The sequence below is a fragment of the Pezoporus flaviventris genome, unplaced genomic scaffold, assembly GCF_033815535.1.
Source record: "Pezoporus flaviventris isolate CSIRO_AGI_PZ_B2104156 unplaced genomic scaffold, CSIRO_AGI_Pfla_v1 ptg000025l, whole genome shotgun sequence".
Lineage (NCBI taxonomy): Eukaryota > Metazoa > Chordata > Aves > Psittaciformes > Psittacidae > Pezoporus > Pezoporus flaviventris.
Window position 1 is genome coordinate 19,011,694 of NW_026892573.1, and position 25,682 is coordinate 19,037,375.

General features: G+C 42.1%; 1 protein-coding gene across 1 annotated transcript; it reads right to left on the reverse strand.

Moving 5' to 3' along the window:
• Positions 1 to 1,153: 1,153 nt before the first annotated feature.
• On the reverse strand, positions 1,154 to 2,539 carry CUNH11orf87 (chromosome unknown C11orf87 homolog). Its single transcript, XM_061457751.1, has 2 exons — positions 2,415 to 2,539; positions 1,154 to 2,026 (listed from the first exon to the last, which is right to left on the reverse strand). The coding sequence occupies exon 2, from the start codon at positions 1,876 to 1,878 to the stop codon at positions 1,402 to 1,404; it is 477 nt and encodes a 158-aa protein (XP_061313735.1). The 5' UTR covers positions 1,879 to 2,026; positions 2,415 to 2,539; the 3' UTR covers positions 1,154 to 1,401.
• Between the last annotated feature and the right edge of the window lie 23,143 nt (positions 2,540 to 25,682).

The following is a 25,682-nucleotide window of genomic DNA, read 5'->3' on the forward strand; positions in this document are numbered from 1 at the left end:
ATCACTTTGAATGCCAGGCTAGAAAGAAAAAAATAGTAACTTAAAAAAAAAGAAGAAATCCCTCGGGATCACTTTTTCTTTGCTGTATTTTCAGATGTCAATATGCACAGTAGAGGGCTGCCTCTGCTATGATACCACACAAGATGGTTCAAAGTTTGGATATGCACTCTGTTAAGGCACCTTCAAGCAGTGTTCATTGACTTAATCACTAAGCAAAGCTGCATTTTCTGTACCCGATGCTGCTTCAACCAACACACACAGCACTAGCAGCCACTCACACCTGTCATCCATGAACAAAAAACTCCGGTGCTTGCTAGGGAGAAAATACACCAGCCACTTCCAAAATAAACAGAAGCAGACATTTTGCACAACAGCATGGTTTGTTCCTCAAGAGAGGAAAAGGGAGAAAATTAAATGTTGTCTGGCCCTAATTGTCTACTAGATTAGGAGGGTTAGAAATATCTATCAACCTAAAAAAGTAGAAGTCACCTCTGTACTGCTGCAGGATTTCTTGCTAGGAGGCGAAGCTGTAAACGCAGGCATTCAGAGCAGGGCGCCTGGTGCAGGACTGATTGTTTCAGGACCAACAGGAGGCACAAGGTCAACCTCCCCTGGGAGAGGACAGGTGTTACTGCACATCACCTCATCCTGCCATACAAAAGGGTTTGGGTTTCAGAGTTCATGGCACGGGGATGGGGGGCATTTGAAGATGAAGGGAGCTAAGGGGACAGGAAAGCTCAGGCATCACCCTGTGCAGACAGCTGGCTCCATTGCCCTCCAGCACCGGGATACTCAGCACTGCAGCTGGGGCACAGGGCTGTGGGGCTGGAGGGCACTTGCAGTTAAGCCCAACTAGGGGTGGCCATCTCTACACAAAACAATAGCCAGTCCTGGAAAGGAGTGAGAGGGATGGGCCAGGGGCATAGGTCCTAGCACAAAACGACAGAGACCAGGGCGGACTCCTGCCCTGCTCCAAGAGGACAGGAGATCCCAAGGCACCTGCCGGACCTGCCTCTCCCCCCACACCATGCACTCATGCCCAACCCACACCATGCAATGGTGACACAGGGCAAAGTGGAAATCCCAAGGGAGTGGGACTCTCCCGGTCCTCAGGGTAATGATGTCCAGGGGAAAGGGACCCCCCCCCACACACAAATCCCTGACCCTCTTCTCCAGGAGAATGACTTGATATTTAGAGCTGTGTGCAGCTCCTTCTCCAGTAAAAAGAAGCATCCTTTCCTCACACAGTCAGTGAGAAACACAAGGTGATCTGTCATGCGCTTGGATCATGGGCTTGTTCGTTAATTTTAATTAGCAATGTTTTCTTCTTCAGAGGCTAGAATAATCACTCAGGTATTTACAAACACCAACCGGCGCCTTCGTGAGGTCTCCCCCAAATCATCATGACAAAATCACAGTCTGCAGCAGCCCAGCACCAGCTGTGTCCAAACAAGCTCGTGCTTGCTGAGAGCTTGGGGCTGCTGAGAGAGAGGGGCGCTGGATTTCCGAGTCCTGGGGGGTTCTTCCCAGCCGGCTGTCTCTTCCTTGAGGTGCCTCTCCCTGCACCCCTGTCCCAGGGTTCCGGCTGCTGCTATTGCTGCTGCGGGTGCAGTGGTCCCGTTCATACTCCTCCTGAGCCTTTTGCATTTTTCGCTTCTTCATCTTCCTCTTGTGGATGTGGAAGGTGGTGAGGGAGAGGAGGATCAGGCAGAAGATGAGGGTGACCAGGACAATCAAAACCACGGTGGATGAGAACGACTGGAACAGTTGACCCACTTGAGTGATGCAGGTGCTGCTGGTGTTTAAGGTGGCAGATGTTCTGTTCAGGAGACAAGGTGGCAGCGACAGCCTCAACTCCTTGGAGAGCTTGGCACTCATTGAGGAGGCTTCGGAAGATGAGGATCTTCCTCCCCTCTCCGAAGACGTCTGAATTTCGACCGGTGCCGGGCTGCAGGCGAGCGCTCGCTGTGAAAGCCCGGGATGCTGCCGGCTCAGCCTCACGCTCGCTCTGAAGTGACAGAGCAGCCTGCAAAGGAGCGGGACACATCAGCGCTCCGAGGAACCCACCCTGGGCAGCTCCCAGCTCTCCGGGACCCCGCCGGCGGCTGCGGCAGCCTCCTCCCCGCGCCCGCCAAGGCAGCGCGACGAGCGGCTCCGGCTCCTTGCGGGGGGGGGGAAGCAGCGGGACCGGGACCGGCAGGGCAGCGGAACCGGGACGGAGCATCGCGCCGCCACACCGACTTCGCAAGTCACTCGGCATCCCGGGCAGCGCCGCCCGGTCGCTCGCCCCAGCTAGTTGCCGCGGGAAGGGGGAGAAAGAGAGAGGGAGGGAGGAAAGGAAGGACGGAGAGAGCGGCGGCCCGGCTGCCGGAATCACGAACCCCGGCGGAGACCTCCGCCCCAGAGCCCCTTACCTGCGCGGGCGGAGGGAGCGCCCGTACGCCGCGGGCGCTGTGTGCTGCGCTAGCGCGGAGTGAGTGCGCAGAGCGGAGCCACCGCCGCTTCGGGGAGCGCCGCCAGCAGCCGCCAGCCGCCCCAGCCGGTGACGTCAGCGGCACGCCGCGCCCGTACGGCCCCGCCTAGGACCCGCAGCCACGGGCGCGGCAAGGGACCCGCTGCCGCCCGCAGCCTCCCCCTGGCTCCAGGTCTTTCCCATTCCCAGGCGCTGGGACAGGCCCGGGCCCCTTTCCCCAGCACCGGCCCCAGCCAGCCCCTGTCCCCGAGTGCCCCTCCACACACCGCGGCGCCAGCGACCACCTCTCGCCACGCAACCCCCGCGCCCTCTCCTCCCGGGGTGCTGTGTACCCACCGCCATCGCACCGCGTCCCACCCGCACCAGGGTCCCGCACAGCCGCGGGAGCGCCCGCCGCTCCTCACAGATACCACACAGCTCTCTTCCACGCTTCCAGCGGGGCTGGTGGGAGTCAGAGAGAGCAGAAACGCCGAGGCGCCCGTGCCAAGTTGTGACACATCACCGGGAGCTCTTGTGAAAACTTGCCTTGCCAAGACTATGTGTGTTGCGGCTGGTTTCTTCAAGAACAAACGGGTATGACCTGCCCATTAATACATTTAAGCTAAAAATCGGACAATTTCTAAACATCAAAGAATTCGTGATTTGAAAAATACTTCCACTAGAGATAATGGTGCAAAAAATAATCATTACCTTTAGGATGGAGCTCTTCAGATTGCCAAAAGGAACAAAGTGATGTGGTTGTGTACAGCAACATGGGACAGGACCTGGTGGCCCAGAAGGTTCCTTCAGTCCCGTGTTGTGTGCAGGGAGCAGTTACTGTAAACCTCTACATGAATAACAGATCTTTAAGGAGCAATAGAAAGTGCCAGTCTTTTCTGGGGGCCTGAAGCCACCTGAAAAGCCTGGAGGAAAAATTGTACAAGACAAGCTCTGACATGAACTGGAAAACCCTTCAAGAACAAAGATGTATCAGATCTGTGGACCATGACAGCCAAGAACCTGTCTCAGAGGTGGTAGGAGCTGGTAAGCTGAGCATTTAAGCACTTTGTTGTTTGAAGATAGAATTCCTATGTACTGCTTTTGCCTCTGGTAAACACACTGCAGCCTGTGAAACTTGGCCAGTCACTACTAACTCTATGACGGTTCTGGAGAAAGACTTACACTGCAGGGGATGAGCAACGTCCAACCCAGCTGGGATACTTCTGATCATTTGCAACTTCAGGCTTCCTCTAAAACCAAAGGAATAGAGATTCCCATTACTCCCTCTCCAGAATGACATGGTCTGATGCTTTAGAGGGTGCTGCAGGAGCTGCCCAGAGAGGAAAGTTGAGTCCAGAACTGAAAGACAAGCCCTTACTCATTCGTGTACCCATTGCTCCTTGCATTCAGCAACCCCATGTGCATACCCAGTATCACTGCCCGAAACACACCTCAGCCACATTCCCTGCACGCGTGCATACCCCCTCTTGCATACCAGCCATATCTGCATATCCTCACTGACATTATGTCTGCACCCCCTTTCTTTCCCCGTAAGAATAGCCTTTTGCACAGAAAACAGCATTGACAGCTGTAATACAGGGATGACAGTAACTTAGGATGTTAGCCCTGTTTATGGCAGAAATAACCAAATTGTAAATTGAATAAACTTGAAAGCCAAAGAATTTGCTAACTCGTGATGTGGTTACTGCAAAAGTTAATAGGACTACTCAGTTGTGCCAGAATATTTTACTATGTCTTCAGGTTTTACCTGTTGGAAACACAAAGCTACTGAAAGTTAAATTGCCTTGGATAAATTTAAAAATCTTCATGTATTATTTTCACCTGCTGTCTTTGACCATCTTATCATTTGTCTCAAGCTGCCTCTTACCCACCCTTGTCCCTGCTCATCCACTTTCACCCAGACCAGTGGGCTATAATGCCCAGGAGAATCCATGTATGTTTTACTTGGTACTTTCAAAATGCCACTCACATTATTCCTTGCTTTCAGGATTAGCAAATAGTAAAAATGTGTATTGGTAGAATATTTATTCCAAGTACAAGGCTTTTCCTAAATGGTAGGGAGTGAAAGATGGGTGCTGGGAATGGAGAAGGGAAGAGGCCTCAGTCATACTCTTTCCCTGCTGTCTCAGCCTCTTTCTGTCTGTGACCGTGTACAATTTTTGAATATTTCTGCTTCATCCAATAGCTATGAAAAGCATAGGTAGTTCTTGCTCTTACTTACAACTAATTTCACAATTTTAAATGACTGAGGCAGTCAGAAGAGGAGCGTTGTGGAGAAGAGAGGAAATAACTGTACTGTAATTATATATACCTCAGCATTATGGTTCATACTGGCTGCCAGCCAACCAAAGTATATAGATTCAAATACCCATGATCAGAATACAGGGAGTTTTAGAAATCAGGGGGGAGAAAATCTGTATTGCTATGGACTAGTAGCTGTGTATAATTTCCTTGCTATGATTAACTGATATAATTAGATTTGAATATAAAAATAAAAATAATAAAGAATATATCTCTAGTAGATAATGTGGTCATGAAAAACCCTTCCTTTATTTAGCAGAAAAGGATATGGTATCTTCAAGAGTGCCCTCTTTCAAGAATAAATTGCTTGTTAGTTACAGTGCATTTTCCAACAGTAAATAAACATAATGACATGTATGGAGGTTAGGTTTCTTCTTTGAGTAGGATTGAGAGCTGCGTGATAAAGGATATTATATTAAGGGGATAGTTTTTGTATTTTACAACAATGTTTGTACTCATTACAACCTTGATAACTCCCAGTCTTCTCTGAAATCACATTGTTAAGAAGCAGCCAGCTTACATACTTGCAAATCCCCCTTCTGTACATGGATAATTTTTAATCTATTAATTAGAGAAGTTGTTCCATCAGATGCTGATTCTTCAAGCCCTGCATTGCAAGGGTCTTTTTCGCCAAGGCAGTTGCCAGATGAGATAACCTGTATGAGCAGACATGGGTCATGTAAGTAAAGGTTTGATGGTTCAGGCCCTTGGCTACTAATGACCCTTCTTGAAAAAAATGTATTGTCCCACCGCTGTTTAAATTTAGCAGTTGATTGCGTATAGAATAATGCATGACCCCTTTTGCACTGAGACTGATGTCATCATTCACCAGACAGACCATGTACTTCATGAATGCCAATGACTCTCGTATTTGCAGTCTCCCCATGGGATTAAGCCCATCTGTGTAGAAGTCTTTTAGGACACTACATACTCCCACTACTATAGGTGAACCCCAGTGATTTAAACATGGTCTGAAACCCTAGTGCTGTAAATAGAATTAATTTTAAAACCAAATAAAATAGATTTGTATTTCATGAGCACTCATAGGTCAGCTAAGATCCTACACATGTAAACACCGGTCAGGCAGAGATTCTGGAAGTGTCTTTGAAAGATTTTGATGGGAAATGACTATAGCTGAGAGCACTGCTTTCCAGGCTATCAGCACAGAAGCAGTTAATCTTTTTCTTTCTCTCTTTTCCCTACATCTTCTAGAAGAGGCTAGTCAGAGCAATGTGGGCTCGCAATTGCTTCATTCTCAGGAGATGATTCCTTATGAAGCTTAAGGACAATTTTACATATTCAATTTCTATTCTCACTTTAGAAAAATATTCTTTTCTCATTCTGGTAAAGGAGAAACCTACCATGTGGGATGTTGAGAAGAAAAATGTAAGGATAATGTGATGCTGACTGAAGAAGGTTACTAAGCTTTTGGTGATTTCAAGAGGGTGTTGAATGGCACCAGTAGAATATCGGTCCAGACTATAAAGAAATAAATAGGCAGCATTGTTCATGCCTGTCTCAGTACACAGATCTTCAGTTTAATTATAACAACAGAATTCTAAAGCTGCAACATACATGCATCTACTAATGAGTAGCAGATCTGGGTAAAATTAATACAAAGGGGGGAAAGAGGAGCAGGATTTTATCTGTAACTGTATAGTAAGAGTTCTATTTAGTTTTTCATTAGACAATACATTTCAGAAAGTCAGAATCAGTGTAATGACCTTTCAGATTTAATCTTTTTGCTCTTCTTAGTAGTTTACAGAATTTTCAGAGAATTTAGAGAAGCAGGCTTTAATTACGTTTTTTAAATAGAGAACATGGCTAGTGGTTGGTGAAACATAAGCTGACCATACTAGTGGATATCACAGACAGAAAAAACAAACTTGTATTGATTAGTTAAACTGGAGAGAGGTTTAAAAGTAATGATCCACATTTAAATCCGATTTCATGTTAGCAGCACCTCACTTGCTTCCCCTACTGCAGATTGAATGCATTTCAGAGCTAATTCAACATATTGTTCACTCCAGGTTTTAATACAGGGTAAAGCTCTTGTTCAGTCAAATCCAGTTTGTGGCAGAGTTAGATGCAGCCCTGGAGGACGGTGGGTTTGCGCAAGCCTGCATTGCATTGTGCGAGCTAGGTCACTCTCTCATCCCACCAGTGGGTGATGAGAGTGAAATTCCAAGGGAGAGAAAGAAACAACACACCTTCCATAGGTTATCCTATAGGCTAGGAAGAGAGTGGTCCTGATGGTTGCTTATGTGATCTATCTGGATATTTAGATGAACTGGAACAGCAACAGTGCGAAAGGGGCACACAAGTCCCTCACAAGTGTGAGTGTCCCTTTTAGTTTCAGGTGTCCCTGCCCATGGCAGGGGGATTGGAACTCGATGATCTTAAGGTCCTTTCCAACCCTAACTATTCTATGATTCTATGATTCTAAGATAGCAGTCTGGTGACTGCTGTCTGCAGACAGGAGGCTGGTAGAGAAGGGACTTGAATCTGGGTCTTTCATCACAAGGTGGCACGTGGCTCAGCCTAAGACAGGAGATTTTCTTGTTCATTCTACACACATAACAATTGTCCCGCAACCTGTAACATCCTGGCTTTCTTCCAGGGAGGAAATCTAAGAAAGCTGGGAAAGTGTAATGGATGAAAAAGCCATTTACCTCTAGTTGTACCAGAAAAAATCCATGCTCAGTGAAGTCCAGGCTCACTGTGCTGTTCATCAGGGAAGTACACAGCTCAGATTTTGCCCAGGGCCTTTTATAATCCTTTTTTTATCAACTACTGTGTGAAGAAGGAAGTTAGTAGCATTCATTATTATTCTTTGCTGCTCTTATTTCCTAGGCCCTAAGCACTCAAGAGACCCCTGGTTTTATCCCCACTTTCTCACTATTGAAATAGTAAAAGAAATCCTGATACCAGCTGCTGGAAATACCTTTTTCTCATGTTGTTGCATAGCTGGAAGCCTTTGTGGACAGCCCTGTTCTGATTTGTCTGTCACCCTGCTGGCAGCCAGGTGTTAACAAGTGACCACCTTCTGTACCACTCCTCTTACAGAAATTTGAATTAATTTTAGAAATTTTATTTAACCATAAAACTGATTCTTACTAGATTTATACCATTTCAGCTTTTTTCTTTTGAGGGTGCAAACTGGAGGAGGGGGAAGAGGATATTCATTTTTAATACAGGATCATCCCCAAACTTCATAAGCGTAACATTCCTTTATGTTCATATTTTCAAACTAAGGATCAGAAATGTGAAGGTATTATTCTGCAAGGTGCCATGCCCTGTATTCAGATCCAACCCAGGATACAAACACCTGCTCAAGGGAAAGGTAAAACTAGGTATGTCACTAATTATTTCTTGGATGGATCAAGAACCTTTCAGCAGTAGTCCCTAGCAGGTGTTTCTTCCTCTCTTTCCCCCAAAATCCACATGGCAAACGGAGCTGCCCCAGCTGAAAAGGGATGAGGGGCGTCCATCATATAAGTGATAATATGATCAGCTTTTAAAAGAGAAAAGGTTCTGAGAGACAAACAAGCTCAAGGCTTTCATTTCATTATTCCTGGCATTTACCTGATGTCATGTAGGATGTGCTTGTGAATAATCTGTTTGTACAAAAATAACTTCATCTTAGAAGTGCTTATTTTCCCAGTGATATCAGCAAGACACTGTTGTTTACTGTGCTTCCATTTTAAACTTACTTCACCACAGAGTGTAATAGACTCTGATGGAGAACCACGTAATATCTTAGTACTAAACTTTTTGTTTTTCTCTCTGTCTCCTGCCAGGTTTTGTTATGTTCTTTGCCATGTCATGTCTGAAATTAGACTGAAAACACTTTGAGAAAGCAACTGAATTATCTGATTTTTATTAGGAGATGCTCTGAGAGAACATAAAGCTCTCTCCAAAATAAAATAAAACCAACTATAGCAGCAGCTGGAAATAAGAAGAAAATACCAATGCAATAAACACTCAACAAGAGCAACTACTCCTTTAAAGCCCTCCAAGAACATATCTGGATGTTCTTGCATGATAGCAGGGGGCTTTTTAGCTGTTTTGCACATACTCAAAGAAAGTATTGACTCCGTAACTTTTCTCTGTATACTCAGGCCATGCCAGTAGCATACAGGGCTAGGGGAATCCTAGCACTATTTCCTACTTCTGACTTTCATGGCTCAGAATTAAAACCTAGTTGTCTAAACCATTGCTATCATACAAATATTTTTGCTTGCTTTGAAGGGCCCATAAGTATAGCTTGGCTAATTCCACCTCTTACCATCTTTGTGGGTCTTGCTGGGGTAGCAACAATGTGAAAAAGAGAATCTTGGAAAGCAAAGGGAAGACTGAGTCTGAAGAGTTGAAAACAAAAGCATAAGCAAAAATGAACATGACAAAGCACTTTATAGAACAAAGACGAGCAGGTAGAACATAGAAGATACAGTCTAGAGGTAACAATTGTAAATAAGACTTATTTGGGGAGGAATACATAACAATGAGGAGATTGAGAGAAATTGGAATTATGTAACTAAAAAATTACACAGCGTAAAAACATCACCTTTCATTTCAATCATAGGCTTGTGAGGACCTAACACCAAATGCAGTTTCAGTTGTTCTAGATAGAGAGATATGTAATAATCCTTATGACAATGCACATTTGAAAGTTATGTAAACTGTGATAGCATGAAAAAAAAATGTGAAATGCTATAATATTTCCTTATATATAGATACACATATCACCTGCCACTTTCATTGCTATGCAGTTCTTTCTAGCCTGTCATGTCTACTCCATAAGTTTGAGAAAGAGATGAACATCTGCCACAAAGTGTGTGTTAAAGTATGTCAGAAACTCTTAGGGACAGGTACTAGGAGAATAGGATGTTGTCCTAATGAGGGGAAATGTAGAAACACAGATGAGATAGAATAAGAAGCTGTATTTCCTTTAGTTTTTTGTATGAAAAGAAGAATAGAGAGGGAAATGAAAGAAAAGAAAGGAAAGAAAATGAAAAGAAAGGAAAAAAAGGGAAGGGAAGGGAGGGGAAGGGAAGGGAAAGGAAGGAAAGGAAAGGAAAGGAAAGGAAAGGAAAGGAAAGGAAAGGAAAGGAAAGGAAAGGAAAGATTTCTAGTTTTTATTCTGCTATTTCTTATGACATTTGATGACAGAGAAAGAAAGGAATGGGATGCTGGTAGTGGCTTGAAGCTAAGCTACCTAGGTTTGAGCTAATGAAGCTAATGATTAGATTGCCTTTCCAGATTAAAACAATCCTTGGAAGGGAGCAAATGAGGTTATCTATCTAGTTCATGAAGGTGTCATTGTGTTTCAACTGAACACATTTGTGTGTTTCATATCAGCCAGAATTTGTTATGATCTAGAAAAAAATTAATAAATAATAATTTGTCAAGTGGCTTTAATTTAATTTAGTCATCACATATGGTATTTCCACATTAAAAAAACAAGACTAATTAACAACAGCTATCACTTAAAAAAAGAGCTGCTTTACAAAAGTACATTTCTCCATAGATTTCCATAATTATTTTTATTATGACAGAAAAGGACACAACCTAAATACTTCATTGCTTGATAGACTAAGCTTCATTTGAGCTGTTCCAGTCTCTTATGCAAATTGTATCATATTAAACAAAATTTATTGATGCTTATTTAATTGGAAGGTGGCAGCATCTCTTTTTAGCTACTTAAAGCCGCACCAATAGCTGAGAAATATTAGTATGAAAGCTATACAAATCAAAAGAATCCTGCTATTTGATGAGATTTTACACTGAACACAATCTCTATCACTTCATCCCACAAATAACAATTGTGCGAGTGAGTAAAGCAAGGGACAAAGTCAGGACTACAATATTCTATTCCCAATTCAGCTACTGACTCACAATGTGATTTTGCTCATTTACCACCTATAAAATGGAAAATGTGATAATGCTAATGACAGGGATAATAATACCTACATAAAAGAAGTGCTAGGAGCCTTAATGTTTAGAGAGAGCTTTGAGATAGAGCTGCTATATAAACAGAAAGTATAATTAACAAGGGACTACAAGCTTGCACAATTTGTACATTCTTTGAGCTTTTAAAATTAAAGGCAGGTGACCTCTGTGTATGTGAAAGACTAAACTCTGTTTTAATAGCTTATTTGAGAAGTCATTATGTTTCACAGTTGCCATTACATTGTATTGGACCTCGGCTTTTAAGAAGACCTAACTATTTTCCAGTCCTTAACATGAGAAACTTTAAAGGCAGGTCAAAATAATCTCATCAGTGTGACTACTGGCTAAAGCTTGTCTTATTGTATTCTCCTCTTTGTAGATATGTGTAACAATGCGTTTACTTGGAAGGCAGGAGAAAATGAACATGTGAACACGGAGAAGTGATTCAGTGCTTTAGTGAAAGCTGAATTCCTGAAGTGTGGGTGAACTTAGATTTTCTCATACCATAAATCTATCTTGACAAAGTCTCTGAAAACATAGAATCGTAGAAATGATCAAATATAACCCCAGTGATCGTTTTCCTGGTCAGTTCAAATGTCTATTCTGACACAGTGGTATTCTTCTTTGGAAAATAATACATTACATTAGAACAGAAACCTAGTAAAAATGTGGATAAGATACTCTGAAAAGCTGAAGTGTCCCCTGCTGAAAGCCAAATGAAACAGTAGCTTTGGAAAGGTAATATAAACAACCAAAGTTAGAACAATAATAGAAAAGCCAACGTATGAATTACAGAACTTTGGAGACCACAGCACAATATCAGTCTGCAGAAAACAGGTCAAAGGCATCTGAAAAGGTGCAGCAGTCTCTTTTATGTAATCAGCTAGATTTTTAAAACAAACTAGCTAAATAAAAAGAGAACAGTCTGTAAGTAATCTTTGTGTGCAAATAAATGATTAGTGCAGAGGAGCAGTAAAAACATCTTCTATTAATAGCTCATTTTGTAGCAAAAAAAAAGATAGGACTAGATTTGTGTAAAACCAGCAGACTAGAGGAGCATGAAGAGTGAAGTGATATTAAAAGCATTTGTGTAAGCGTACATTATTCTGATTTTCCAGTGCCTGACATTTCAAATCCATTTCTATTTTCCTAAAAAACATGGCAAATTCTCAGACCGTCATGGAATGGAAAACATCTAAAGGCTGCTAAAATTAAAACTGCTTATTTCTTCTAAGACAGTTACATTTCATTATTATTAATTACATTACAATGCTAAAAGTCCTCATTGAGTCAATGTTACGGTACTGAAACATTAAAGAGGGCTCATACTCCACAAGAACACAATTCAGTTAAAGAAACAGTGAGGTAAACCAATTTAGTTAAGGCCACAGAAGGGGTCAGTGGCAGAAGAGCAGTCCCTAGAATGCAGCATTTGTATTGTAAATATGGCATAATATGCAGCATAAATTGGTAGGCCAGCCCAAACCTGAAAGAGGTTATAAAGCTGTGAGTAGTTTGCAGCCAACTTGGCTGCCCTGCCATGTTAGCTTTCAGTGTACTGCTCATCTCTGGGTAGTCAGGTCGCTGGTGTGGCATCCTCCTCATTTCACAAGAGTGGGTTGGCTGGCAGAGCAGCCCCCACAAAGGTACATCTCCATGCTGTTATTTAACATTTCAGAGATGAAGAACAGTTAGCTGGTGACAGGGAATATATGCATAGGGTCCCAAGGAGAGTTAAAGGAAAGAAAGAACAGGCAGTAAGAACAGCAAGATTTCTCCCTGCTGAAAGATTCCATTTTGTGACAGAGTCAAAAAGAAGCTCAGATTTGCATAGAAGAGAACACACATAGGTTGCTGCAAATTTCCTCTTTAAAAGAAAAGATAATTGCAAATGCTGTTGTGCAATGACCATGTGTCACTGAAAAACAAAGATCAGGAGGAAGTGCATTTTATGGATATGTTATTCTCTGCATACCTGTTGTAGTCCTTCCTGAACATCCCTATGAACTGCTCAGCACCAGTCTTTATGAAAAGCTAGATACTACACGAATGAGGGTTGTTTTTCTGTTCCTAATTAAGTGGAAAGTACTGCATGTCTCTGATTTGTTAGCAACATTACTGGGGAGCAGGATCTTGGAAGAGCTTTCTGAGAACATCAAATGAGATAAACCCAGACAGAGCTGATGTGAAATACAAAATGAAAAAACCACAAAACTTCTGTGGATGGAAAAGCCATTCATGATGTTGTCCTAAACACAGTATTTGCAGGATTTGTGCTCATGGATCAGTGAGGACTATGTGAATATGTGAGGACCCCCGGTGCACACTGTTAAGAGCAGAAATTCCCTTATTTGTACCTGAGATAAGAGTTCACATAATTTTATCCTCAGAACCCCTTTGCCTTTTCTGTTTTTTGGGCTTTTTTTGCATTAAAATCACTTTGCATCCCAGTTTTTGCAGGAATAGAGTCAGTTTTCTTCCCAGAACCTGGTACAGTGCTGTTGGATTTCATATGAGAAGAATGCTGATAACACACCAATGGTTTTAGTTGCTGCCCAATCAAGGACTCTTCAGTCTCATGCTCTGCCACTGAGAAGGGGACGGGAATCCAGGAGGAAGCAGAGACAGGACACCTGACCCAAACTAGCCAAAGGAGTATTCCATACCACAGCATGTCATGCCCAGTATAGAAACTGGGGGAAATTGGCCGAAAGGGACCAGTCACTGCTTGGTGATGGAATGGGCATTGGGCAGCAGGTGGTGAGCAACCATATTGTGCATCACTTCTGTTTCTTGGGTTTTATTCCTCCCCTGCCCCTTTTCATTACTGTAGCTATTGCTATTATGATATTTGGCTTTATTTCAATTATTAAACTGTCCTTATCACAACCCCTGTGTTTTCCCACTTTTACCTTTTTCTGATTTTCCTCCCCATCCCACTGGGGGAGGGGGCAAGTGAATGCATGGTATTTAGTTGCCAGCTGGGTTTGAACCACAGCTTGATGAGTATTTCTTGTAAAAACAAGGAAATAATTCCTTTGCTTCTAGAGACAATCCAGAAAAAGAGGGAAGGGTTGGGATGAAGGCTACAGAGACTGCTGTTAGGCCATGTCCAACATTTGTTTTATTTTAGGCTGCATCTTGAATACTGTGTTCTGTTCTGGGTGCTGAAGCAGGTCCAGAGATGGGCAACGGAGCTGGTGAAGAGCCTGGAGAACAAGTCTGATGAGGATTGGCTGAGGCAACTGGGCTTGTTTAGTCTGGAGAAGAGATGCTCAGGAGTGACCTTATTGCTCTCTAGAGCTTCCTGAAAGGAGGTTGTAGTGAGGCAGGGATCAGTCTCTTCTCCTAAGTAACAAGTGATAGGACAAGAGGAAATGGCATCAAGGTACACCAGGGAAGGTTTAGATTGGATATTAAGAAAATTTCTTCACCAAAAGGGTTGCCAACCACTGGAACAGGCTGTCGAGGGAACTGGTTAAGTCACCATCCCTGGAGGTATTTAAAAGACTTGTAGATGTGGCACTTAGGGACATGGTTTAGTGGTGTCCTTGGCACTGTGAGGTTAACAGTTGGACTCGATGATCTTAAAGGTCTTTTCCAATCTAAAAAATTCTACTATTCTGTGCTGTATTGATCTTGGCACTGCTACTCTCAGCTTTGAAAATGGCAGATTTCCTTTTTCTCAGCCTCACTTTGCCATGACCCTCCTTGTCTGAGAAAAGCTGAGTAGGAGGCACAGAAGTATCAGTGTCAATGGAGCATTTTCATTTGTGAGAATGGCTGGGCAGCATCCAAACATGCATATTCAATACTTTATGAAAAAAGCCTTACGCAAGATTCATCATCCCTTCTTTCTATCCATGCTGGTGCTCCCCTTTTACTTATCACAGCTGAGTCATTACTGCTCTTCTTGCTGCAAGCCTCATTCACCTTATCCAGGCAGCTGGCCTGACTGCTCTCATCCTGCTTTTCAGTGCCACTGCCGAGTCTCCCTAGGAGTTTCCAGGCCCTTTGTCTGAGCCCAAATTCCTGCAGTGTGAATGAGAGAGCTGCGTAGGCTGGATGTGTCATGTGTCCATCACTGGATCTCATCTACACCCCAGTGATAATCTCTCTCCTCTGAAAATTTTGTATCTGAAGCCTTGGATACACTTCAGGTTTGCTAGGCTGTAGAGGAATAAGGTCTGTGATTTCAAGACAGTGGAGTCAGATTAAAGTAAACTGACCACACAATTCATGCAAATGACATATATGCACTCGAGGGAGCATTAACTGGGTTTCCAGCTAAACTGCGCATAAACCGTCTTTCATATACATATATATATATAGTGTGGTGTAGGTGAAAAATGTCCTAAAATGCTGATATCCAAGAAAAAAACATTGAAAGCAAGCTACACAATTTCAGATTCCTATCATGGCCAACTGAAATGCAGTCTTAGCTTCTTGTCAGGTGTTGATGCCAGCTGCCAGAGTGGTGCCATGCTGCTCTTGCACTTTTAATTACCATTAACCATTTGGCATATTTCTGCATAAGTGACTAAGAACTCCAAGGGTGTTCACTCACTTGTCCTTCAACTCTAACAACTTTTGTTATTCTCTGAAAACTAACTTATTTCTCTTCTTTTGAGCTTTTTGCCGATGTGACCTGATGATCTGTTCCGTCCTGTGCTTTCTTCCCTCAGTGATTCCTCTGGTTTCCGAGCAGCTACCCTGCAACAAGATTGAGATTTCAAATAAGTAAATGAAGGCAGATTGCACCACCATATTCTGGTTTTTCCAATTTTACTGTGGACTGCCTGCTCATCCGTCATATCCTAAACATAAGGCAGATTTCTCAGCATCTTTAAGTTACTTCCTTTATGGATGGTATTTCTCAGGTTGTCAGTTCCACATCATCTCCAAATCCGCACATCTTGTTCTACATTTCCTTCTGTAAGATAACTGCTGTCTCCTATATATAGCAGAAACAGAACAGGCTCAACATATTGCCACTTGTCACTCTTATCCCACTGTCTCTCTCTACCCCGCTGTCCCATTTACCATCTCTGGTTTCTGTTAGCAAACCAACTGATCATTTCATCATCAGTGTTCATTTGTTAACCTGACAGATTACTCTGTCAGTGGGCATTAAAAGCTATCCACAAGTCCTTGCGAATGATACCCACACATTCACCCTGCTCTGTTCTCACTTTCTCCAGCTGGGAAAGATTAATCAAGATGGCTAAGTTTGAACTTCAGTGCTGAGAATCTCTATCTAATCTGTCTGTCCAAGTGTTCACTATTTGTCCTTCACCAGCTTTTCCAAGTCTTAGAATGAAAGCCAGAAAAAGGGTCTGTATATACCACTTCTTTTGAACTTTCTTTTCTAACTTGAGAAGCCCCAGTGGGTATCTCTGTTCTCTAAGTGCAGTAGGCTCAATCTTCAGCTGGCATAAGATCAATAGAGCTACACTGTTTTCAGCCCAGTGAAAGTTTTCTATATCTTCAGCTTCTAGTTCACCTATCACTGTATAATCTTAGATCTGTGAACAGCTCATAGTGCTTTAACAAGGTACCACTTGTTACTGAGCATACACATGCTCCTTGCTGAGCTGGAAACCAACATGCACCAGCTTCAGTTCCATGAAAGTGGTTTAAGTTAACACATTTTTTATCTTACAGACAGGGAAGGCTAAGAACAAGTACACACACACTTACGAAGCCTCAGCAGGTGAGTGGTAATTTATTAAGTAGCAGGACCCAATCACATTCAATTAGTGCTTGTATTTTATAAGCGAAGTACTCTGCCTCTTCTTAAATTTCCATTAGGACATTTAAGTCTTGTACCAAAGTGCCCTCTTGGAGTTTTGGTTGGCTCTGGCTGCATTTCTAATCCTTCAGTCTTCATAGATTTTAAGCACTGCAGGCTTCTTGAAGTACACGTGGCAGACAGCATGAATCTACTATTTTTCTTTGGTTTTAATATAATACTCTCATACAGTTTTCTTAGTAAAACCTTTTACTCTTGGGTATTGGAAAATATACATGAACACACTCTCTGAGGAGCTAAAGTCTATGCTTGACTGTGATGCAGAGGTGACAGGAACAGGGCAGGCACCTTAGTTGCCTTTTCTGTCTGCAAATGTCAGAAATTCCACAAGTGAATGTTTATAATGGAATTACAAAACATGTTCACTGTGTGTCCATTAACACATATACTTAGATTATGGGGTTTTTTTCCTATTGTAGATGAGGCCTTATTTTTCTCCCAGGAAATCTTAGGAGTGCTGTAGATAATACAGGAACCCTTCTTCTCAGCATTTGCTCCTCCAAGGTGCAGTCTGAAAAGAGACTGCTTGGAAACATATACAATCACATTTTGGATGCCCACAGTATATATTGTAAACTGGATCTTCTTCATGATGGGACCACAAGTCAGAATGTACCACATGGGCAAAGCGAGGGAGAGGGCCACTTTTTTGGCATCTCCAAGTCTGACCTTGCTGAAGAAACACTTGGTTTCAGGCATCTCAGTGTGAAACCTGGTCACTTAAAGCAGAGCCTGGGCACCACATCTAGCTACACTGGAGAGACAAACGGTGACCAACTGCCAGAAGTTTAAACTGTTGACCATTAACCATATATACTAGGCTACAGGATTTTCACCTTTCTTGATCTGGGAGCAACATTAACTCTACTGGTAACGCTTCAGTCCACTTTCTGATAGTCATTTTACCTGAAATGGTTTGTCCTTGTTCTAGTCACTGGCCTCTTAGATTTCAGAGGTTTGATGTGATTTACTGGGAAATGTAATCCTGTCAGGAGACAATGCTGCCTGTGGATTTTCCCAAAAAAAATTTTGAGGTGTCCCCCTGCACGTGTACACATATAATCTTAGTTATCTACATTTAAAGCAGCTTCTGGAGGCTCTTCATTTACTCACTATCCTCTAGCTGTTTTCTTAATTGGTTGAAGCACTGTTCAGGTTTGTGGAGCCTGAAACAAAACCACTTTTGTTTCCACTTCTGAAGATAATTGGAAGTTGCTTCCATATGTTCATTTTATAAGTTGCTGTTATACACTCATCTTAAGATATATCCTCTTTTATGCATTGTTGTTTATAACCTCTTTGGAAGCTTAAATTTCAATATATTTGCTGACCAAAATGCATTTTTTTCCTGATTATAAAACACATATTGTTTTATGATGCTAGGATTGCTCATATTTGTTTTGCTCTAAGCAACTTAGCAAGATTTAAGGAAGAATCAGTTTTTTGTTTGCACAAGAAATTCAGCCAGGGCTATAACAGTTAATGCTAACATTAGCAGCGAAGGGATGTTAAATGTCATGCTTTAAAACAATCTATATTCCAGAAATTAGAATAATACCGAATGTCTGGGCCATATGATCTGCCTACTGCATAGTTTATTAACGCTTACATTTGAATCACCTCATACCACTGACTGCAGGAGACTTACAACAGACTTGACCCCTGTTCCCAGCTTTGTTAGAATCCAACTACCTCTTTGGAGAAAGCAGTACATGTGAAAACACAGAAGCAGTGTGAGCAATTTCTGCTCTTATTGCATTTTTTCCTCAGTCCTGCAGTACAATCCGATTAGTTGGAAGTCCGCTGACACAAATGGGCCAGAAAAATATCCCAAGTAGACTGTCAGACTGAGGTATGGTCTGTTTACGACTCTATTTCTGCCTGTAAGGTTAAGTTGCAAGGATGCCTTTGGTTAATATGCCCTACAGTAGTAGCAAGGAGAGTTTATTTCTGATGTGGGAGGAGAACTTTGAACTGCCAACTGATAATCCAAAGAAAAAGCACATACTAGTCCAAACCAGTCCAGGATTTAGCTGTGCCTCTTAGTCACCTTCACCTTCCCCCCTCAAGGCAACCTTACTTTACATTCTAAATGCCTGGACTATGATTTTACACTGAAAATGAGGTTGTATTTGATGTTTCGTTGTGGTCTAAATGTACAGTGTAGCAGAGGAACTGAAAAATCAGTGGTATTGTTTATGTGGCAATAAGATTCAAGTCATAGGCAAATTTGCTGAAGGTGCACTCAATCCCACTGTCCATGTCACCAACAAAGATGTTAAACAAGACCGGTCCCAACACCGGTCCCTGAGGGACACCACTCGTTACTGGTCTCCAGCCAGACATTGAGCCACTGACCACAAAAATTTGCATGCAGCCATCCAGACAGTTCTTTATCCACCACATGGTCCACCTATCAAATTGATGCCTCTCCAATTTAGAGACAAGGATGTTGTGCAGGACAGTGCCAAACACTTTGCACAAGTCCGGGTAGATGACATCAGCTGCTTTGCCCCTATCCACCAGCTCCCTAGAGCTTTATCCCATGGAACCTTACTAAGCAGGTTCCTGAAGAGGCCAAAGTCTGCTTTGCTGCTTGCCCTTCTCATTGCCATGAGGATCTCAAAATCCACCATCTTGTAATCACTGCAGCCAAGGCTGCCTTGGTGGGCACGAGGTCAAGAATGGCACCTATCCTTGTTGGCTCCTCTGGTCTGATCCTCAATTGGTCTGATCATCTCCCTCAAAGCCAGGCAGCTACACTGGCATAAAATTGCAGAGTATGAGAATAAAACGTTGCTTCCTACATTTCACAAAAACATCCTTAAAAGATCAACTGAACTTGCTTGTGCCAGAAGAATCTCACTTGATCTGAAGTCTGGAATGAAGGACAAAACCAAGGCTAATAAACACATGGCAGGATACCAATTTATAGGAGTACAGGTAAATATTTAAAGACCAGCCTAAGGTCTTGCCTTATTTAATACTTCCAGTAATGAGCTAGAAAGAGAAGTAAACAACATATTAATGAAATTCACAGGTGACACTTTAGCAAGAAAAGGCAAGAAGAACAGGGACGCCAGACATATAGGACAGAGGGATTAGAGTAATTAGTAACAGGGACCAAAAATAACAAAACAGGAATCACCTTGGAAAAATGCAGTGAAGAGTATCAGCAGAAGAGAAAGGAAGATTACAGTGGAAGATGGTTTCTATAAATGGGAGATTCTTAGGTTATAGAAACTTGGTAAAAGGATAAAACCCAGCAAGTTACTTTCAAGATTATAGCATGGTGTGAGAAAAAATTGATGTAATTTATATGTGTATGTGCAAAGATGCAGCAACACAGAGCACCGAGAATCACCCTCTGCAAGACTGAGGTTTAATGTGTGAGGGATATTGCTCCATCTCTAGTGAGATTTTCACAAGGAAGTTCAATGAGCCATAGCACAACTAAGAGCATTAGACAAGCTCATGCACGAGTGATTAAATTAGAAATGCATAGGGTGAGTAGTGAACCAAGAACATGACACCAACATTGAATAGGTGTAATCAGCAAGCAAGAAATGAATGCAAATAGAAAATCATCAGTAAAAGAGTTTTGAGATGGAACCGGAGGAGTTTTATCTCTGGACCAATCTCATGATAGGTCTAATAGACATAACAGTTACATAGCTTGGACTTGGCTAAGGATCCATGCCAGTCTCAGGTTGCTGCGTCTTCCTGTTTTTCTCACTCTTTTGATTGTATCTTGGGCTCAGCTTTTAGTATCCTGGTTCTTCCTTCAATTGCCCTGGGCTTATTCCTAACCATCTGTCTTGGCTTTTAGCCAGGTGTGCATATTCTTTGTTTGAGATACTATCTGTTGTGGTCTAAGGCCAGCCGGTAACTCAGAACCACACAGCCGCTTGCTTACTCCCCACCTTCTTCCTCCCTCCGCTCCCAGAAGGATGGGGAGGAGAACTGAAAGAATGTAACTCCCGCAGGTTGAGATAAGAACAGTCCAGTAACTAAGGTATAACACAAACCACTGCTGCTGCCACCAATAATAATAATGATAAGGGAAATAACAGCAGAAGAGAATACAACCACTCACCACCTGCCAACCAATACCCAGTCCAACCCGAGCAGTGATCTAGCCCTTCCAGGTAGCTGCCCCCAGTTTATATACTGGGCATGACATGCTGTGGTATGGAATACCTCTGGTTAGTTTGGGTCAGGTGTCCTGTCTCTGCTTCCTCCTGGCTTCCCCTCCTGCCTGGCAGAGTATGAGACTCTGGAAGTCCTTGGTCAGACTAAACATTACTTAAGCAACAACTAAAAACATCGGTGTTATCAGCACTGTTCCCAGGCTGAAAGTCAAAACCACAGCACTGCACCAGCTACTAAGAAGGAGAAAAATGACTGCTACTGCTGAACCCAGGACAGTATCCTACACTATGGAGGTCAAATCTCACTCCCACCGAGACCTATTTCTGCAGCACGTATTCCCCTCCTAGCAACACAGTACTTAAGCAATTTCTGCATCATAATTATTTCAAGCTCTTAAGATAATTTTCTGGATATTTCTCATATAGACCTCATTGACATTCACTCCAAACCTATTTCCAAGCATGAAAGAAGATGCAGAATTTGCAAGTAAAGCTGTTTTCTTAATGAAATAAGGAATGGGAGTGTGGTGAAAAGAAATGAATGAAACCTCAAAATGATATTAAAATGTGTCAGAGAATGTGCTGGGGATAAAGGGAAATTATACACAAAGAGGAGGTCTTGGCACAAGTCAGTAAACATAAGGGCTGGCACACTGGAAAAGGTTACCAAAGCACCTTGGTGAAGCCAAGGTCAAAGTAGACATGGAGAATTTTCTAAAGGATTATGACTAACATTGGTAGGGCACGTTAAAGAAGATGAAGAAAATGCTTTTTGTTCATCATAAAATGCTCAAACATTATCCTATCTTACTCCCTTTCTCTTGAGAGACAGCCTTTATGGTCACAATACGCATGAAGGGTCAGATATGTTAGCTGCTGCAGAAAACCCAAGAAGCTTCCCTCAAATATTTTCTTGCTGGAAATAGTTCCCTACACTCACAGTCCTCTTTTTATAGAATGAATTTTAATAAGTATCTTTTTTTTCTTTCATTCTCACTGATTGCTTCATTTTTATTGTGCTTTGCCTTTATTTTCATTTTCATGTTCTTTCCATGCTACTGCATTATGAATTCTCATTTTACTTGCTAAAAGTTAGAGCTACTGTACATATATTTAGAATACATGGGGGTGTATGTGGATACAGATATTAATAGATACATGAGCATCACATAGCTCTCATTACTGTTCCAATATTATCAATTTTATTCACCATATGTCATGTTATACAGTTCTCACCTTCACCAACATCAGGTGGCTCTTTTCATGTGATCGAATAAAAGCCGACATACAAATGTCTAGTATTTCAGTATTCCTGATACATTTTGATTATGTTTGTTGGCACAAATGTGATACAAAGAATCTGATAAAAGAATCTCAAACAAATGTGGCAGAAGTTTGTCTTGAAGAGGAAATTTTATAACGAAACCAGTATCAGCCTAAGGCTGTTTTATCACACTTACACAACGGGCAAAGACATTAGGATGGACAATCTGAAAAAGTCACACCCTGCTAATCAGAGAGAACTAATGCTCATTTTCCTTCTGCAGCATTTGTTCTTATTTGTACATCTTAAGACCAAGAAAAAAAATATTATCTACTGTCATCCGGTACTTTGCAAATCATAGAATCATAGAATAGCTAGGGTTGGAAAGGACCTTAACATCATCTAGTTCCAACCCCCTGCCATGGGCAGGGATACCTCACACTAAATCATGTCACCCAAGGCTCTGTCCAACCTGGTTTTGAACACTGCCAGGGATGGAGCATTCACAGCTTCCTTGAGCAACACTTTCCAGTGCCTCACCACCCTTACAGTAAAGAACTTCTTCCTTATATCCAATCTAAACTTCCCCTGTTTAAGCTTTAACCCATTACCCCTTGTCCTATCACTGGACTGAGGCAAAGAAACCATTCAGAACCTCAGCCTTCTCCAAATCCTGTTTAGCCAGTTCTCCCGATAGCTTGCACAGAGGGCCCACATTGTCCCTAGTCTGTCTTTTACTTGCAATGTACCTATAGAATCCCTTCCTGTTATCCTTAACATCCCTAGCTAATTTTAATTCTAACTGGGCCTTAGCTTTCCTAACCTGGTCCCTAGCTTCCTGGGCAACATCCCTGTAATTGCACCATTTGAATACTTTGTTCCGTATGAATGATTGATGTCCATAAAACTAGCATATCTTGTATTTTAAAACTTCATTTTACATGAAAACGCTGAACAAAACACAATATACTGCCATAATAAGCAGAAACTAATAGTTTGAGAATTTAACTCCATAGGTAACAAGAAGTTAAAAAATAAGAATAAATTTTTTGATAACCACCAAAATCTCACAGCCAGATGGTGTGTTTCACTTCTATCTCTACGCACTGCACTTTCAGCTCAATTTTCTATGGTATTGTAATCATTCACCCATTAATATTTCTTATCCCTTTCAAAATCTCACACCAGATAAAATCAGCCCCTGGCAAACATCTCTAGCAACGGAGGTATGGTGGATACGTAGAGCAAAGAGGTTCCATGTACCACCACACATAGTAAAAGAAGGGAGGGACCAGCAAGTTTAACCCGTATCTTCCAGCACCAGCACATACTACTATTGCTCCTCAGGATGAAATCACAGTCATGTATCACCCCCATTAAGATCCAGGCTACATATCTCTGATTATCATGGAGACTGTTTCAAAGTCTTGCTGTGCTTCAGCAGCAGCAGCAAAGGGGATGATAGTACTTGGTCTTAACTGGCTGAAAAGAAAACAACAAAGTGCAGTGGAAAAGTGAAGGAGCAGTGATTGAAGGGGATATGAGCACAGCAAGACACACTTCCATCTATTGCAGAGGGCTAGAGATATAAGTTAGAGCAACCTTCCAGCTACTCCTACACAATTATGCCCTTGTATTTTTGCATAGTTTCAAATAAGTGTGACTTCAAGATCAGCACAGGAAGAGCATTTTCAAGGGTAGCACATTTTTCCTTCTCCTTTTTACCTCCTAACCCTCCCCCAGGCTGGGGTATTTCAGATTAAACATGTTAATTAGGAAACAATTTAGTTTATGATGTCTTGTCTGCTTTTCTGTTCCTTTGGGGCATTTCAAACATACAGACTCTTGGAGCAAGTGATATACAACAACTTGGAGTAAGAGGTAGGCAGAGATGCAGATAAGTGGAAGGCATTAGTAGAGTTGATTTTTTGCAATATCTGAGGCAAATAGCTGATTTGCATAAGAGCGAGGAGACAGTTTTATGTCAAATGTCAAACTTGCTCAGAATTGCAATTTGCAGCCATCCATAAGGTGTTCTCAAGTTAGGTCATTTCACGGGAGCAAAAGGTAGAAGTGAATGACATAAAATCCAAATTGGTACAAAATAACTGGTTTTAATCACATCTGAGTAAAAGGAGTCTTCAGACCAAATTTTCACTGTAGGAATAGTCATTAAAATAGTTCAGATGTAGAAGCTTCTGAAAAAAATTGGTTAGTAACCTGCCTGTCAAGATTTATGCTCATATTACCACAATAATCACAGCACCTCTCCAAGGACTGAGCAAAACCATTATGAGAGATACCAAGGTTGTGACCTGAATCACTACTTTGAAAATGTGAAGGACACCATCACTCTCAAAATGGAAGGAAACACTTAAAATGAAATCAGTGAAATAGTAGAGCAAAAGATGCTTCTACAAGCTGCTTCTACAGCATTTGGAGTGAATTTGCTTCAGGAAAGAGATCCACTGTGGACAGCCCAAACCACCAGAAAATCATGCTCAGTGTAAAAATGAAATATGTTTCTTTGAAAAAGAAGAGGGAGAGTCTGATGAGCACATATGCAGTTTCATGGTAGCAAATAAAGGAGGTCTCAAACCTCTTGGAAGTATCCTGGCAAACTTCAGCACCATGAAAACTTCACTGCTCAGTCTTAAAGTTCTAAACGTACAACTCTTCGAGTGGAGAAAATTCCTGTAACAGATCCTTTCTCATGGAAGACTTGGAGGAACAGAAGCATGTGATAAAACAAGTGCTAATGTTCACTAAAAGCAAAAACTATCAGATATTATGAAAGAGACAGTGACAATATAATGAAGTTTCTAAGAAAAATTTTATGGTCAAGGCAACCTGCACAAAATCAACAACTTCCAGGCCTGGAGAAATAATTGACTCTGGGCAAAGCAAAAGGAGAGAAAAAAAAAAAAATCAGATGAAATTAGTTTAGATGCAGTTTAGGAATCTAGGAGTCATTGAATTTAGGAGCAATATGGGACATGAGTGCAAGCCTCTCAGCTTGGGATGCTGAAGCAGTCTGGAGAGAAACCACTGCGCTCCCAGTGACCACCAGACCCAGCAGAACACCACCTGTGCAGCACAAGCACTAGGTGACACTATACTGTGCCCGTGCTTATGTCCAATACTTAATTCAGCTGAGAGAGAAAATTCCTCCTAATGAGCAAACAGATGGCTCATGATAAGGTCTACTGCCTTGAGCAGAAATGCTCCAGTTGGTATCTTCAGACTTCTGCTGTTTGCAGGGCAAGTATGTTTTATTTTCACACAGATAAAGAGAGGGGAAGCGTAGCTAAGAAGCATGGATGCTGGATTTTGCCCTCTCCATTTTCCTCTCTAGGAAATTGCCGTTACTATATTGTGCACCCTTTTTTTTTTTTCTTGAAATCCAGCCAAATACTGGCTACATGTAGAAAAAATTAGCAGCAGTGTAATTTCTTCTGTGTCTCGCGGAGAAAATTACCCTGTTCTACTTGTCAGAGACCTGTATGGTGGAAGGTGCTCAGGATCGCTGTGAAGTGTCTGATGCCTGTGTACTTACTTACCTGTCAGTTCTCAAGGTTTCTGACCCAAGCACAGAGGCTGCAGCCATTTTGTTGCAGATAGCAGCTCTCCTACATGGGAGGGGAGAGGGCTGGCTGCAGCTTTAATTAATATAAAATAAAAGCTGCTTTAAGACCAAAAATACAAATTTTATTCTCTCTATTCATAAAA